Source organism: Stenella coeruleoalba (assembly GCF_951394435.1).
Source record: "Stenella coeruleoalba genome assembly, chromosome: 5".
Lineage (NCBI taxonomy): Eukaryota > Metazoa > Chordata > Mammalia > Artiodactyla > Delphinidae > Stenella > Stenella coeruleoalba.
Window position 1 is genome coordinate 109,922,932 of NC_137150.1, and position 14,292 is coordinate 109,937,223.

Sequence of the window (14,292 nt, forward strand, 5' to 3'; positions counted from 1 at the left end):
CTTTGCAGCTTCTTTCCCTAAGCCATCGCTCTTGGGACATTTTTCCACACCACCACATTTCGTTCTATCTCATTCTTCGTAATGGATCTCATGTAATTTGTTGTTTGCATGTTCCACAGTTAATTCGACCAGCCTCCCTTGTTGAACAGGTAGGTATTTTCCATGGTTTGGTATTTTAAATAATGCCATAATGATTATCATTATACACACGTCTTTGCTTCTTTGTGTGATATATCCTAGGGGTAAATTTCTAGAAATGGAATTACTTAGTTGAATAGTGTAATTTTGAAATTTTCATAGCTGATGCCAAATAGTTATCTAATTTATATTTCATTAAAGAGTATTTGGGAATGCCTTTTTCCTGCACCTGCATTCTGTCTGCACAGACTATCACATGTTTACTGGTCTTTTAGGTGGAAAATGGAATTTTGAAATTTAGGTTTGCACTTCTTCAATTATCTATGAATTTGAGCATCTTTTCAATATGTTTACTGGCCATTTGTACTTCTTTTTCTGTGAACTGTAGGGTTTTTTTTAAATTAAATATTTATAACTTTGATCTTTCAAAGTTATTTTGGTTTTAGAGGTCCAATTTTTAAACTTAGATTCCAATATTTTAATAGGTAAGCCATTCTTTTCTTATTTATTTGAAATGTCCTTTTATGATGTATTTAATTTCTTTATATGTTCAAGTCTATTTCAAGAACTCAGTTTTGTCCCACTGATCTATTTCAAACTATTTGAATTCCCCAAATTTTATAAACATAGTTTTACATACGTATTAAAATTCTTGTGGAATATTTTATAGGATTATGTAGATATTTTAATGATCTAAAAATTTTGTAGTTTCAGAAAAAAACATTTATTTTGTTTAAATGGTGTTTCTTTGTTATAAATAATTAGAACAATGCAGGGGAGAAAGTAAATAGAAACCCCACCAAAAAAATCATCACTGATATTAAGGGAACATCATTCTTGATATTTTTTATATGCTTATATATAGGTAGAAGGATAGAGAAATAGCTTGATAGAAATAATATAATAAAACATGAGGAAAATAGATGTGTTTTAATTTTAAACAAATAGACTGAAATAAAATGAAAGAAGTGGCTGAAATTCACATTACGACTTTCTTTAAAGTGGCTATCTAAGATTAATGAAGAGATTAAAGAGTATAATGATGACAATCTTAAATTTTAGTCAGTGTTGAGTGACTCTGTTATAAAAAAAAATAGGGGTCTGACCACTCATGCTTTATTCCATCTCCCTTTCACTTACCTCTTGTTTTTTTAATAAGTCAAGTTTTCACTTGTCCATTGAGATTCTTTTCTTGTTATCACATTCACATAATTGCACAATTGATTAAACTTGGTTCTATATTTAAAGACTTAGGGCTCAACCACACTGCTGCAATGACTGTCCATTCCTCTGTGTGTGTTTTTAGTCTTTTAATTGACTAACTTTTATGGAAAGTTTTTTTTTTTTCTTTTCTTCAACAATGGTTCATTAATGTCATAGACTTAAAATTATTTTTTTAATTTGGCAATATTTAAAGAATTCCTTAAGCTCGAGTAGGCATGTGTCTCATATAATATCCTTAAACTGACTTTTTTTTTTGTGTGTGTGATACGCGGGCCTCTCACGTTGTGGCCTCTCCCATTGCGGAGCACAGGCTCCGGACGCGCAGGTTCAGCGGCCATGGCTCACGGGCCCAGGCGCTCCGCGGCATGTGGGATCTTCCCAGACCGGGACACGAACCCGCGTCCCCTGCATCCGCAGGTGGACTCTCAACCACTGCGCCACCAGGGAAGCCCTCATATAATATCCTTAGATTACTACTTTTCCCTCTCAGAATTGTGCGGGCTTGGATTTGTTATGTTTTGGTCTTTAATGTAATGCTCCTTTGCAAAAAAAAAAATGCCCGCCTCCCCTTATTTTTTTGTACCAGTTGTCCATAGAATTATTTCTTTCTCCTTTGAATTTCAGTAGCTTAAACTGGGAGATGCTGTGCGTGCGTGTTTGTGCGTTTGTTTTCCAATTTTTTCTTAAAACATAATGTGTTCTTTTTAAAATGCAGATTTAATTCTGTAGAAAAACTGTCCAGTTTTATGTCTTTTATATTCATTTTATTTAGTTTTGTTCTTCAGAGTCACCAGCTATCCTTATTTTGATAATTTTTGTTAGTTTTGCATATCTCTTTTCTTTAATATTTTCAATTTCTTTGTCTTTTTTCTCTAATTATATCAATTTTCAGTTCACTTACCTAATAATTCTTTTTTATAATAAACCGCTAGCATCTTTATTTGTCAACAATAGCCACTTAGAAAATGTAGTAGACAAGGAGCATCTTATCATGATAACAGCAAAATGCTAAGATTAACCTAATGATAAATGTGCTAAAGGACTCAATATTTTGTATGTAGCAGTTCTCTCCAAATTAATCTGTATAGTAAAATAATCTAAATAAACTTGACATACTGATTGTAAAGTTCATATAAAGGAAAAAAGTTTTTAAAATATCCAAGAAAATGTACAGAAAAATTAAAATGTGAAATTGTATGACCAAATATTAAATATACTATTATATGTAGTTATGTTAATTAAAATTGTGTGGTATTCTTCCTCCAGATACAGAAAAGAACAAAGAAAGAGGAATAAATAAAAATGCCTTCTATATATGTGAATTTAATACATAAAGTCAATCAGGCATCTCAATCAGTGGAGAAAGGGCAGAATATATGAAATAAAGAGCACTGGGAAAATTATTCTCGCACTTTGGAAGGAAACTCAAATTCCTACATCATTCCACATACAAAAATAAATTCCAAGGCAATTTAAGCACTAAACACCAAAAAATATAAGTATAGTGGAAGAAAATATGGGAGAATTATTTTAATCTTATGATTAGGAATACCTTTTAAGCAAAATATAATGCTATATATATTCTATATAAAACTCCTTAAAGATGGATAGATTAGAAAGAATTTTTAAATTCTTTAAGATGAAATATACCATAAGTAAAGCTAGAAGGAAACCAACTGGAAGAAAATATTTGCAATAAGTGTGTTTCAGAAAACAGATGACCTTCTATAATATATAAAGAGCTTTTGCAAATCAAAAAATAAAGCAACCTAAAATGGAAAAAAAAAGGACAAAGATATAGGTAATATTGATTGAGAGAATATTATTTGCCAGGCAATAGCCTAAGGACTTTACATGTACAAACTCAGCTAATTTGCGTAATAACCCTTTTGATCAAATACACTTAGCATCTCCATTTTGCAGGCAAGAAAATGAGGCACAAAGAAATTTAGGAATTCATCCAGAGTTATACCATTAGTAAATACTAGCCTGCACTCATCTCACTGAAAAAGAAGCACAAATAGCTAATAAATTTAAGAAAAGCCATTCAACCTTAATAATAATTTAGGAAAATGCAAGCACTAAAACACAAGATATTTTTACCAACCAGAGAGTTAAAAAATATCAGATGGATTAATAAGACTAACATTGCCAAGAGTGTAGAGAAACAGTAACTCTCATACTCAGTTATTGGGGATGTCCATTGTATAGTATTTTTTTTTTAACTTTAAAAATAGGGATTTTTAAATTATTTTTTTGAATTTTTGAATTTTATTTTATTATTTTATTTATACAGCAGGTTCTTATTAGTTATCTATTTTATACATATTAGTGTATATATGTCAATCCCAATCTCCCAATTCATCCCACCACCACCCGCCATGCCCCGCTTTCTGCCCTTGGTTATATGTACACTTTGTTCCTTGCCAATTCTAATTTAATTATTATTTTCTAATGCTATGTTTTGATACTCTGTTTATTTCTTTGGGTCTGCAGTTTCATTTTCCTTCTCATTCTGTTGTTCTGTCATATAATCTCTCAGCTCTTATTTTAATTCAATTCATTTTTATTTAAGTTGAAGTACAGCATGAAACATTTGTGGAAAGAGTCTTTTTCCATTCAGCTCAGTTGAGGTGTTCTTCATTAGTTAGCTTCTTACATTTTGTATATTCCCTGTATATTCCCTACTTGGATTCATGCCATCTTTCTGGGACTTTTATTGATTACCCCTCAGGGTATTGAGTACGCAGGGAAGTTTATGGACATTGCTCAATTCATTGCATAGTTCTGGAACTTTCACTTCTGACATAGAGCACCTGCCACAGGCTTCATTTCTCTAGTTTTACCAGTTTTGTCCTACTTTGCTTCTCCCCAGACCTGGGGCTAATAAGTGCAAGTAGTAGTATGTTTTTGTGTACCAGCCCTGAATATGGACTCTGGGAATCTGGGAGAGGTTCAGGAGCAGCCATGTGTTATTCCTGGTCCTGCTTGGAAAGCAATCTTTGATTTCTTCTCGTGGCTGTTAGCTTCTGTAGTTTGATGTAATGTATGTTCTTTCCATGCTTTATAGGGCATGGCTAGGCAAACTACAGCCCAGAGGCCAAATTTGGCCCCACCATCTGTTTTTGTAAATAAAGTGTCTCCGTAACACCATACACAAAAATAAGCTCAAAATGGAATAAAGACCTAAATGTAAGGCCAGAAACTATCCAACTCTTAGAGGAAAACATAGGCAGAGCACTCTATGACATAAATCACAGCAAGATCCTTTTTGACCCACCTCTTAGAGAAATGGAAAAAAAAACAAAAATAAACAAATGGGACCTAATGAAACTTCAAAGCTTTTGCACAGCAAAGGAAACCATAAACAAGACCAAAAGACAACCCTCAGAATGGGAGAAAATATTTGCAAATGAAGCAACTGACAAAGGATTAATCTCCAAAATTTATAAGCAGCTCATGCAGCTCAATAACAAAAAAACAAACAACCCAATCCAAAAATGGGCAGAAGACCTAAATAGACATTTCTCCAAAGAAGATATACAGATTTCCAAGAAACACATGAAAGAATGCTCAACATCATTAATCATTAGAGAAATGCAAATCAAAACTACAATGAGATATCATCTCACACCAGTCAGAATGGCCATCATCAAAAAATCTAGAAACAGTAAATGCTGGAGAGGGTGTGGAGAAAAGGGAACCCTCTTGCACTGCTGGTGGGAATGTGAATTGGTACAGCCACTATGGAGAACAGTATGGAGGTTCCTTAAGAAACTACAAATAAAACTACCATATGACTCAGCAATCCCACTGCTGGGCATATACCCTGAGAAAACCATAATTCAAAAAGAGTCATGTACCAAAATATTCATTGCAGCTCTATTTACAATAGCCCAGAGATGGAAACAACCTAAGTGTCCATCACTGGATGAATGGATAAAGAAGATGTGGCACATATATACAATGGAATATTACTCAGCCATAAAAAGAAATGAAATTGAGCTATTTGTAATGAGGTGGATGGACCTAGAGTCTGTCATACAGAGTGAAGTAAGTCAGAAAGAGAAAGACAAATACTGTATGCTAACACACATATATGGAATTTAAGAAAAAAAAAATGTCATGAAGAACCTAGGGATAAGACAGGAATAAAGACACAGACCTACTAGAGAATGGACTTGAGGATATGGGGAGGGGGAAGGGTAAGCTGTGACAAAGCGAGAGAGTGGCATGGACATATATACACTACCAAATGTAAAATAGATAGCTAGTGGGAAGCAGCCGCATAGCACAGGGAGATCAGCTCGGTGCTTTGGGACCACCTAGAGGGGTGGGATTGGGAGGGTGGGAGGGAGGGAGACGCAAGAGGGAAGAGATATGGGAACATATGTATATGTATAACTGATTCACTTTGTTATAAAGCAGAAACTAACACACCACTGTAAAGCAATTATACTCCAATAAAGATGTAAAAAAACAAAAAGAAACACAGCTACACCCATCCATTTGCATATTGTCTGTGGCCAATTTCATGCTTCAGAGACATAGTTGAGTAGTTGTGATAGAGACCATATGGCTGGCAAAGCCTAAAATATTTACTATCTGCCCCTTAACAGGAAAAGTGTGCCAAACCTGCTATAGAGTAATTTTATTTTTCTTACTGGTTTTTAGCTATTTTTCCTTCATTTTTTTTTTTTTTAGGAGTTTGAGGAGAGATGTAGGAATGCTCCTTCATTATACTGTCTTGACATAGAAGTTGCTATAGTGCTGATATTAAAATATTCATGGAATAACATAGCCATCATATTTTCTCTCTTATACCAAAATGCTTGAAATTACAAAAAAAAATGTTAGTTGGATTAGTTCAGTTTATTTGAGATAAAAATGATTTTATCCTACCAGGTAACTTCTACCAATAAATGAAATTATTCACATCATTCCTCTTTAATGATGTCTTCTTTTTTCTTTTTCTGAATGAGAGTAAAACAACTTCTTAATTACAGTAGCTTTTCTGGAAGATGATTTAATTTTTCAATTTCCTTTCTTTTGCACTTTTTCAAAGGTATAAGCTGTTTAGCAAGACTTTGAACAACATTGGAGAGAATGAAGGTGGTATTGATAAGTTTTCCAGAGGTTATGAATCATTTGGCGTCCACAGATGTGCTGATGGTGGTTTATACTGCAAAGAATGGGCCCCGGGAGCAGAGGGAGTTTTTCTTACTGGAGACTTCAGTAAGTATTTTAGAACGATTAAACTCAGTTGTAATATTTTATTTATTTATTTAAAACATAGATGTTATATTTCATATATTTAACTTTTATGAATATTATTGATTACAAATATTATACTTTTCCATAGAATTTCTTCAGTCTTTACCTTCATGCGGTAAAGGTGTTTCTGCTGTAATAAGATACATGTGTTTCTTAAAAACTTTATGTTCTTAAAATCATGTACCAGAAATAACAGAGTTTATGAGAAAAATAGTGTTAGACAGAGTACTCCAAATCTATTCAACTTTGTTAGCAAGCTCTGACAAAACTAACAGCAATCTAGGTAAAAATATTGGTGTAGGTTCAATCTCCACTAGCACTTGCTCCTGGTTATTTGGCATCGTAGTACTTGGATCCTCTAATATCTTTTTTTGAGACCACAATAAAAGTAGACAGTTAATCTAGAGGGTAAACTGCTTCATCAGTCAGTTCTTTGTTTTTTCCTTTTCCTTTTTTATAACACAATATGGGGAATACGTTCTCAGCCTTGTCATCTGCACCATTAATTTCACTAGGCAGTTAACTCTATGGAAAGCACAGTGGTTCTAGAAGTCAGGCTTCCATCATACAGTCTAGTGGAGGGAAACCTGTATGTAAATAACTAAAATACAGTGTGCTCAGTTTTATTCTATAAGTATAAATAAATTACTGTAATAGTGACAAGGAAGAAAGCTTTCATTTTCAGTTTTGAAAATGGAATAACTGGCAAAATAGGCCTTGGTAAAATGTTCGTAATACAAGGAAAGGAAATATCAATAATAATCCTTTAGTACCATAGGGTAGCATGGTCTTTAAAGTTTGATTTTCCTGGACTCAAGAAGTCTACATGCTATACTGTTCTGCAAAGAGCAAAACTGTAGGGACAGAAAACTGAGTTGTCACGGTTTAGGGGTAGGAGTTTTGAGCTGATTACAGAGAAACATAAGGGGACTTTCTGGGGTGATGAAAATGTATTATGTCTTGATTGTGGTGGTTACATGACTGTATACATTTGTCAGAATTTATAGAACTATACATGTAAAAGAGTGAATTTTACTGCGTGTAAATTATACCTTAAGGAAACTGACTTTAAAAAAAGTTTTGATTTTATTTATATTGTCTAAGGCAGCACTGTCCAATAGAAATATAATGGACACCATTTATATAATTCAAAAAATTTAGTGGCTATATTAAAAAAATAAAGGAGAACAGCTGAATGAATTTTAATAATGATAGATTTTTATTTAACCCAATATATCAAAACATATTTTAACATGTAATCAATATAAAATTTGTTAGTGAGATATTTTCATTCTTTTGTACTGCACTTTCTAAATCTGGTATTTTTCCATTGGAAATACTTGATCAATATTTAGATTTAATAAAATTTTCAGTTTAAAAGTACATACCCAAGTTTTTCCAACCATTGTTAAAAGTTCTAGCAACTCAAATGAATAATAGTTTTAAAATTTACATTTAATAAAGTAATTAAAATTAAATAAAACTTTAAATTTAGTTTCTCAGTTGCACTAACCTAATCTTAAGCACAAGTAGCCACCTTTGTCTGGTGGCTCCCTTATTGGAAAAAGCAGGTCTAAGGACTTAAAATTATTCTTTGTGTAGTCCCCCAAATTAGATGATGCCAGCTGCCTGTTTCTAGAGTTACTGAAAATTTTAGGGAAAGTTTTGAAAAAGATCGTGTGTCTGCTGATTCAGATAGCTTGGCCTGGTGATTATTATGAAATATATTTTGAGACTAGGAGTCTTTTCACTTAAATTGTTGTTAAAATTGTTATAATTTTTTCTCATACATAAACGTGACTATTTCCCCATCTTCTCTAAGTGACTGCCTTGACCACTAGTTTTATATTAATAGACCACTTTGATATCAACCTATAATCAAGGCACTTTTTGGCATTCTATTTTATTAGTTCTTTTTATTGCCATTTATTGAGAGGTATTGCTTGAGAGTGTTCAAGTTAAAGTTTTACATACAGATACCAAAACTGCTATAAGAACCTCAGTTAAAATTTAGTACTTGCATTTGATTACCTCTCCTCCATATTTATGATTGAACCTACTAAATAGGTTTTAGAAATATAAAAATATGGGAAAGGGACTGTATGAAACTAGATTTGGTAGCTATCATAATGACTAATGCTGATTTATTAAAAGTTGTTCCTTGTAAATCCAGTTGGACCATATATGTGTTTGGAAACTGTATTTAAAAATTTTAAGGATTTAGGATTTAATGTTTAAATATTAAAAGTATAACAATTTATAAAATCTTTTGTAAAGAGAAAACTCAAAATTACCTAGTCCCTATTTTATGTAAAATTATCCTCTGTTAACTTTTTTTTTTCAATTTAATTTGATTTTTGAAAATCCTATTCTTTGTGAAGGTATATCACATAATTTAAAATCTCTCCATATCCTTGAAACAACATTCAGTCAATTATTTTCAATCAAGCAATATTTATTTAGTGTCTAAGGGCACAAAGAATATCAGATTTAATCAATGGGCCTTTATTTTTGCTGGAGAGATAGGAATGACTAAGATAAATGAAATTGTGATAGAAAATAGGAAGTATGATAGAATACAGTTAACTGTTAAAATAATTAACAGGCAGTATGTTGGGAAAGTTTTAATTTATTTACTTATCTAGATGAAGGGATTTTTTTTTTTTTTTTTGCCCTGTTATAGGGTCTCAGGATCTCCTTATATATGGGATCTCAAACTTTTCTCACTAAACAGCTTTGGCTTAAAAACATAAAGAAAGAAAAACAACTTTCGAATTGAGAGTAGAGCCAACATTCTGGGTTAAAAATTCATTTAAAATAATAGTTCTTTGGAAAAGAATGTTATACCTGAGTGTTAATTTAATGTAACTTTGTAGAATATAGAATTTTGATGATAATGACAGCATAGCTGAAAATATACCCATAATTACTGAACTAAACATGTCTTTTTTAAAAAATACAATTAAGGAATTCTATATTTTTTCCCTTATTTAAAAAAAATCTATTTCTTATGGCTATGAAGAGATGAGCAAGAAGAAAGTTATTTTTCTTTGTTGAGGTTTTTCTCAGCATCAAAAATGTGTTAGATTTTATAGTTAGTCTTCCAATGTATAAATTTGTACTAAACTGAAGGGAAAATACAGTTTGTGTTAATTAGCTAAAAAATTACAGTTGATTTTTTAAAATTAGAAAGTGCAAATGAGGATTAATAAAAAGTATTCTAGGTGGTTTTGCTAATGATATTAAAACATTTTTAAAACCATTTAACTGTATTCATATAACTTCATATTTATCAGCTAAGTTGAAACAGCAGTAAACTTAAAAGATTCTATGGAAATAATCTCTAACTGTAACATGGGTTATTTTTAAGAATTCCTTACTTTGTCATTTAATGTAACAGTAAGCTTAACTTCTATATATGTACTTGAAATATCACCTAAAAAGCCCTATTGCTTCTTTACCTATAGGCAGAGTTGTAAAAAGTAACATCATTTTACTTATATTTTTATCATGGAAGTGTATACATATATAATTTAAAACATTGCTTTTGTATCTACCTCCTCCCTACACCTCCAAAGATAATATAAAACACATCTTCAAAAACCAACAACAAAAATCTTATTTCTGCTAAGGAATAAATTGTTACTTATATTTACAGTAACAGGAAAACAGTAAAAGGAAATGTTCTTAATTCAATTTTTATCTAAATGATTAACCACCTATTTCGATAATTTTTCAGAAGAAATGAAAATTAAAGACTGTCTAGACTTTAATTCTGTATTATAGAAAATTATACCAGTAATCAAAATATGTTAGCATATTGTGATATCTCTCTTCTCTTCTAATCATTAGAAATTGCACTATACTTTCCTATACATATAATACTGCTGGTAAATGTATGCTGTTCTAGCGTATTTTTTTGCCAACTGACCTGAAAATATTTTAGGTACAAATGCTTATTGTTGTCAAATATAAATGATCTTTAAGAAGGAAATTACCATGTATTGGAGTGTAGAAAAAAAAAAAGAATGGGGTTTAGAGTTTGAACCCACAGTGGAGCTCTCTAAACATGGCTCTTCATCTGGCTTAGTGGGGTTAAAGGTGATGATATTCCTCTTACCTGCCTAACTGGGTTGCTCTAGATACTAACTAGATTGCAAATTGTAATTTTATACATTACTCAATGCTATAGAAATCTTAATTGACAAGATTGAAAAAGTACTCTAATTTGCAAAAGTCTTTCTTTTTCTTATTAAAAAAAATACTATTAATTTCAAAAGGCAGTTGAGCCTTGCAAAAGTCAAATGATGTAGTCTCTGTTTTGCCCAAACTGAGGTGGCTCTGGCTTTTGCCATCCATATTTTTAAAACTTAGAAAGCACTTTCACTTTAAATATATTTCACATATTTTTCTTCATCTGAGAGAAAATGAAACAATCATTTCTTTTCCTTTCAGTCGTTTTTAAAAAAACTCGCTCTTTAAGCAGCTAGCAGCTGCTGCAGCAACCCAGGACGGTGGATATATAATGACATTCATCAAGATTGGAATCTTAGCACCCAAAAAGTATTTCTGGGCCAGCCCGAAACTACTTTAAAGGCTTGAGATTAATTTCTGAAACTTTGAATCATCTTTAATAAAGGAAAGATTCATTCTTTAGAAAATTAAATGTGATTTAAAATATACTTGGGGTTTTAGAACTAAATCATGTTTATTGCAGGTTGCTAAATAATTGGAGAAAACTAGCTGCTTTTCAGTAGCTAGATAATAATAAGTAGAGAGAAAGGCAGTAAACTACATATGTCAATATAAAATAATTGGGTTCCTATTCGTTATAACTGAAAACATTTCATTTAAAATTACTAAGTCTGGGAGCTAGGCACTTTTCAAATAATCTAAATGTCTATCATTGATAGACTGAAAAAACAAGGTGAAAAAAAACCCCTGATTTTTATGCCTATAGAAAAATGGAACCACAGATATTTTTGCAGAGTGGGAAAGATGCTAAGGAAAAATTTTACCTCTTTTCTGGGCAAAATTTGTCTACAATTTAATTTCCATTTATACAATTGCCAAGAAGTTTACATCATCACAAAAGCCTTTATATTTCTTAATTTCACATGTTCTGAAACAGTGCTCCTCGAAGTGTGCTCTGTGGAGCAGTGTGGTTCTGTGCACTGTAATTGGTTTGCAATAATAATATATTGTCAGAAATTGGGAGTGAGTATTTATTTTTGGCTGTGTTGGGTCTTTGTTTCTGTGCGAGGGCTTTCTCTAGTTGTGGCAGGCGGGGGCCACTTTTCATCGCGGTGCGTGGGCCCTCACTATCGCGGCCCCTCCCGCTGCGGAGCACAGGCTCCAGACGCGCAGGCTCAGTAGTTGTGGCTCACGGGCCTAGTTGCTCCGCGGCATGTGGGATCTTCCCAGACCAGGGCTCGAACCCGTGTCTCCTGCATTGGCAGGCAGATTCTCAACCACTGCACCACCAGGGAAGCCCAGGAGTAAGTATTTAGAAACTTTAATAGCAGTTTGAAAGAGTAGTTTTATTTCTGTTGAATCTAATAATAATAATATAAATATTGGGGCTTATATTTTGAAAGTCTTTTCTTTCGATTTTCTAATAATTCATTTTTTAATATTTTATGTAAGTACTGGTCTATAATAGATTGGAAAATTTAAAAAGGAAAGGTAACTGGTCCATCATCATAGATAGTTTGAGAAACACTGATCTGAAAATTAGTGATCATTATTTATTGGTTTAGAAGTCATTTATGGTTGGAAGGTATAGCACTGATGTCAACCTCCTTTGTATTCTCTTCCTTCAACAAAATCGATGGTTGTTGTGTTAGCTTTCACTGCGGTATGGCTTGTTACAAAAAACTCCAACATTTTAATGGCTTACAATAACAAAGGGTACTTCTTGCTCATGTTGGTTGTGGTTGTCAGCTGTGGCTCTGTCCCAAGTGTCAAATTCTTTCCAGGATCCAGGGTGATGGAGCAGCCCCTGTGTGAGATGTGCCGATCTCGTGACAGAGAGAAAGAGCAGTGGAGGGAACCTGTCGTGGCTCTGAAAGATTCAGCTCAGAATTGGCAGATGTGATTTGTACTTCCATTTCATTAACCAAATAATTTGATCAAGCCTTATGTTGGTGATACTGGAAGCAGAATTTGATTTTATGGAGGCTTATGAAAAATTGGGAATAATAATATAAATTATCCCCATGGCAAATAACACATCTTCATAATATAAAGTGTAAACTTTCCAGAGTTTTTGATATCTTATAAACTTTTCTGTGGGAGCAGAGGGGAGTTGGTGCCAGGTAGGGTAATGCTTCCAGTAGATTGTTGAGAAGTTTTCTTTGGAATGTCTATTGACCTTTGGATTCAAATGGAACTTCAAGGAATCTTCTGCAATGTAAACATTTTCGACTCCCCATGGGTCCTCTGTGAATGCATTTTTGTTATGTGGCTTCCTTCAGTTTGGCTTATTGGAGATGGTGATGTTTCTAGAAAGTGAATTTCCAGGGTGTCTGGGGACCCCTGATACTGTTTATTTTGGTGATGGGGTGGCAAACTACAAGGTAGAGGTAGAAGGCTTTAGGGTTGTTAACCAAACCAGCACCAGTGCTGAGAAATAGTCTTTTTGATGGATGTGAGCTTAAAATAACTAATCAGCCAATAGGCATTTCTATAGAAAGTTGTTAGAACTTTCTCTAGCTTTCCAATCTGATATTGATTCTCTGACCCCTTTTATCTGTGTTCACTGACGGATTATTCACTTTCAGTGGAATAGATGTACAGTGGAGGTTTACTTAACCATTGTCTACTTATTAGACTTACTGAATTTATTTCTGCTTGACAGGCTCACTGTAAATGATACTGCCTGCTTCCCACAGGATACTGAGCAGCCATGGGGAGTAAACTGTGGTCTACTTCATGTATGCAATTCTGCTCCTGCCAATTGCTTTGTGTGCTTGTAATGAGCCAGTTTCCCATCTGCCTCCAATCCTATGAATGCCCATTCTTTTCATTAGAATTCTGTAATATAGTATTATGTAAAGTGATGAACTGTGAGTGTGGCAGCAAAGAAAATTATTAAGTATTCGGAAAAATCTCAGTAAGGATAAGTTGGAAAGTTATTATGAGTTAAGCATGCACAAGTGAACTGCAAAAAAATGATATAAATCTAACGATTTCAGATGCCAATTATTTTGCATACACCTTTTAGCTTTCAATCTGTTTTAATCCAAAGGAAATTGGAAATTATAAATATTGCATTGTAGGTATAGGTTTGTATAAGAAAGATGATACAAAATCCTAATCAAAGGACCTAAACTTAAAAAATGGCTGTAATCTTACATCAGAAGGTGAGTGAATATTTATATTTGTGTTTTAAGTTAAAGCAACATTTTTAATATATATATAATTTTTACTATACATATAATCATTCTCTGCTTTAACCAATATTTTCAATATATGAACCAACTTCTGGCCCCAGTTGTGCTGGATCAGAGAGCTTTGCGATAATGCCTAATGGGATTATTTTTATAGGGAAGCATCTTTACTTCCTGGGACTTTAGGGAGGCTGTTAGAAACCTTAATGCTAGAAAGTAGATTTTGAACTGTGTGACATAACTAATAATTTTCTAGCCTCGTGTT

The 14,292-nt window shown here is 32.9% G+C and overlaps 1 protein-coding gene across 1 annotated transcript in view; it reads left to right on the forward strand.

Moving 5' to 3' along the window:
* Positions 1–14,292, forward strand: part of GBE1 (1,4-alpha-glucan branching enzyme 1) — a 295,070-nt gene that overhangs the window by 60,760 nt on the left and 220,018 nt on the right. The window contains exon 2 of the mRNA XM_079923113.1: positions 6,428–6,597. Within this exon, the coding sequence (XP_079779239.1) occupies positions 6,428–6,597 (170 nt within the window). The remainder of the gene's footprint in view (positions 1–6,427; positions 6,598–14,292) is intronic.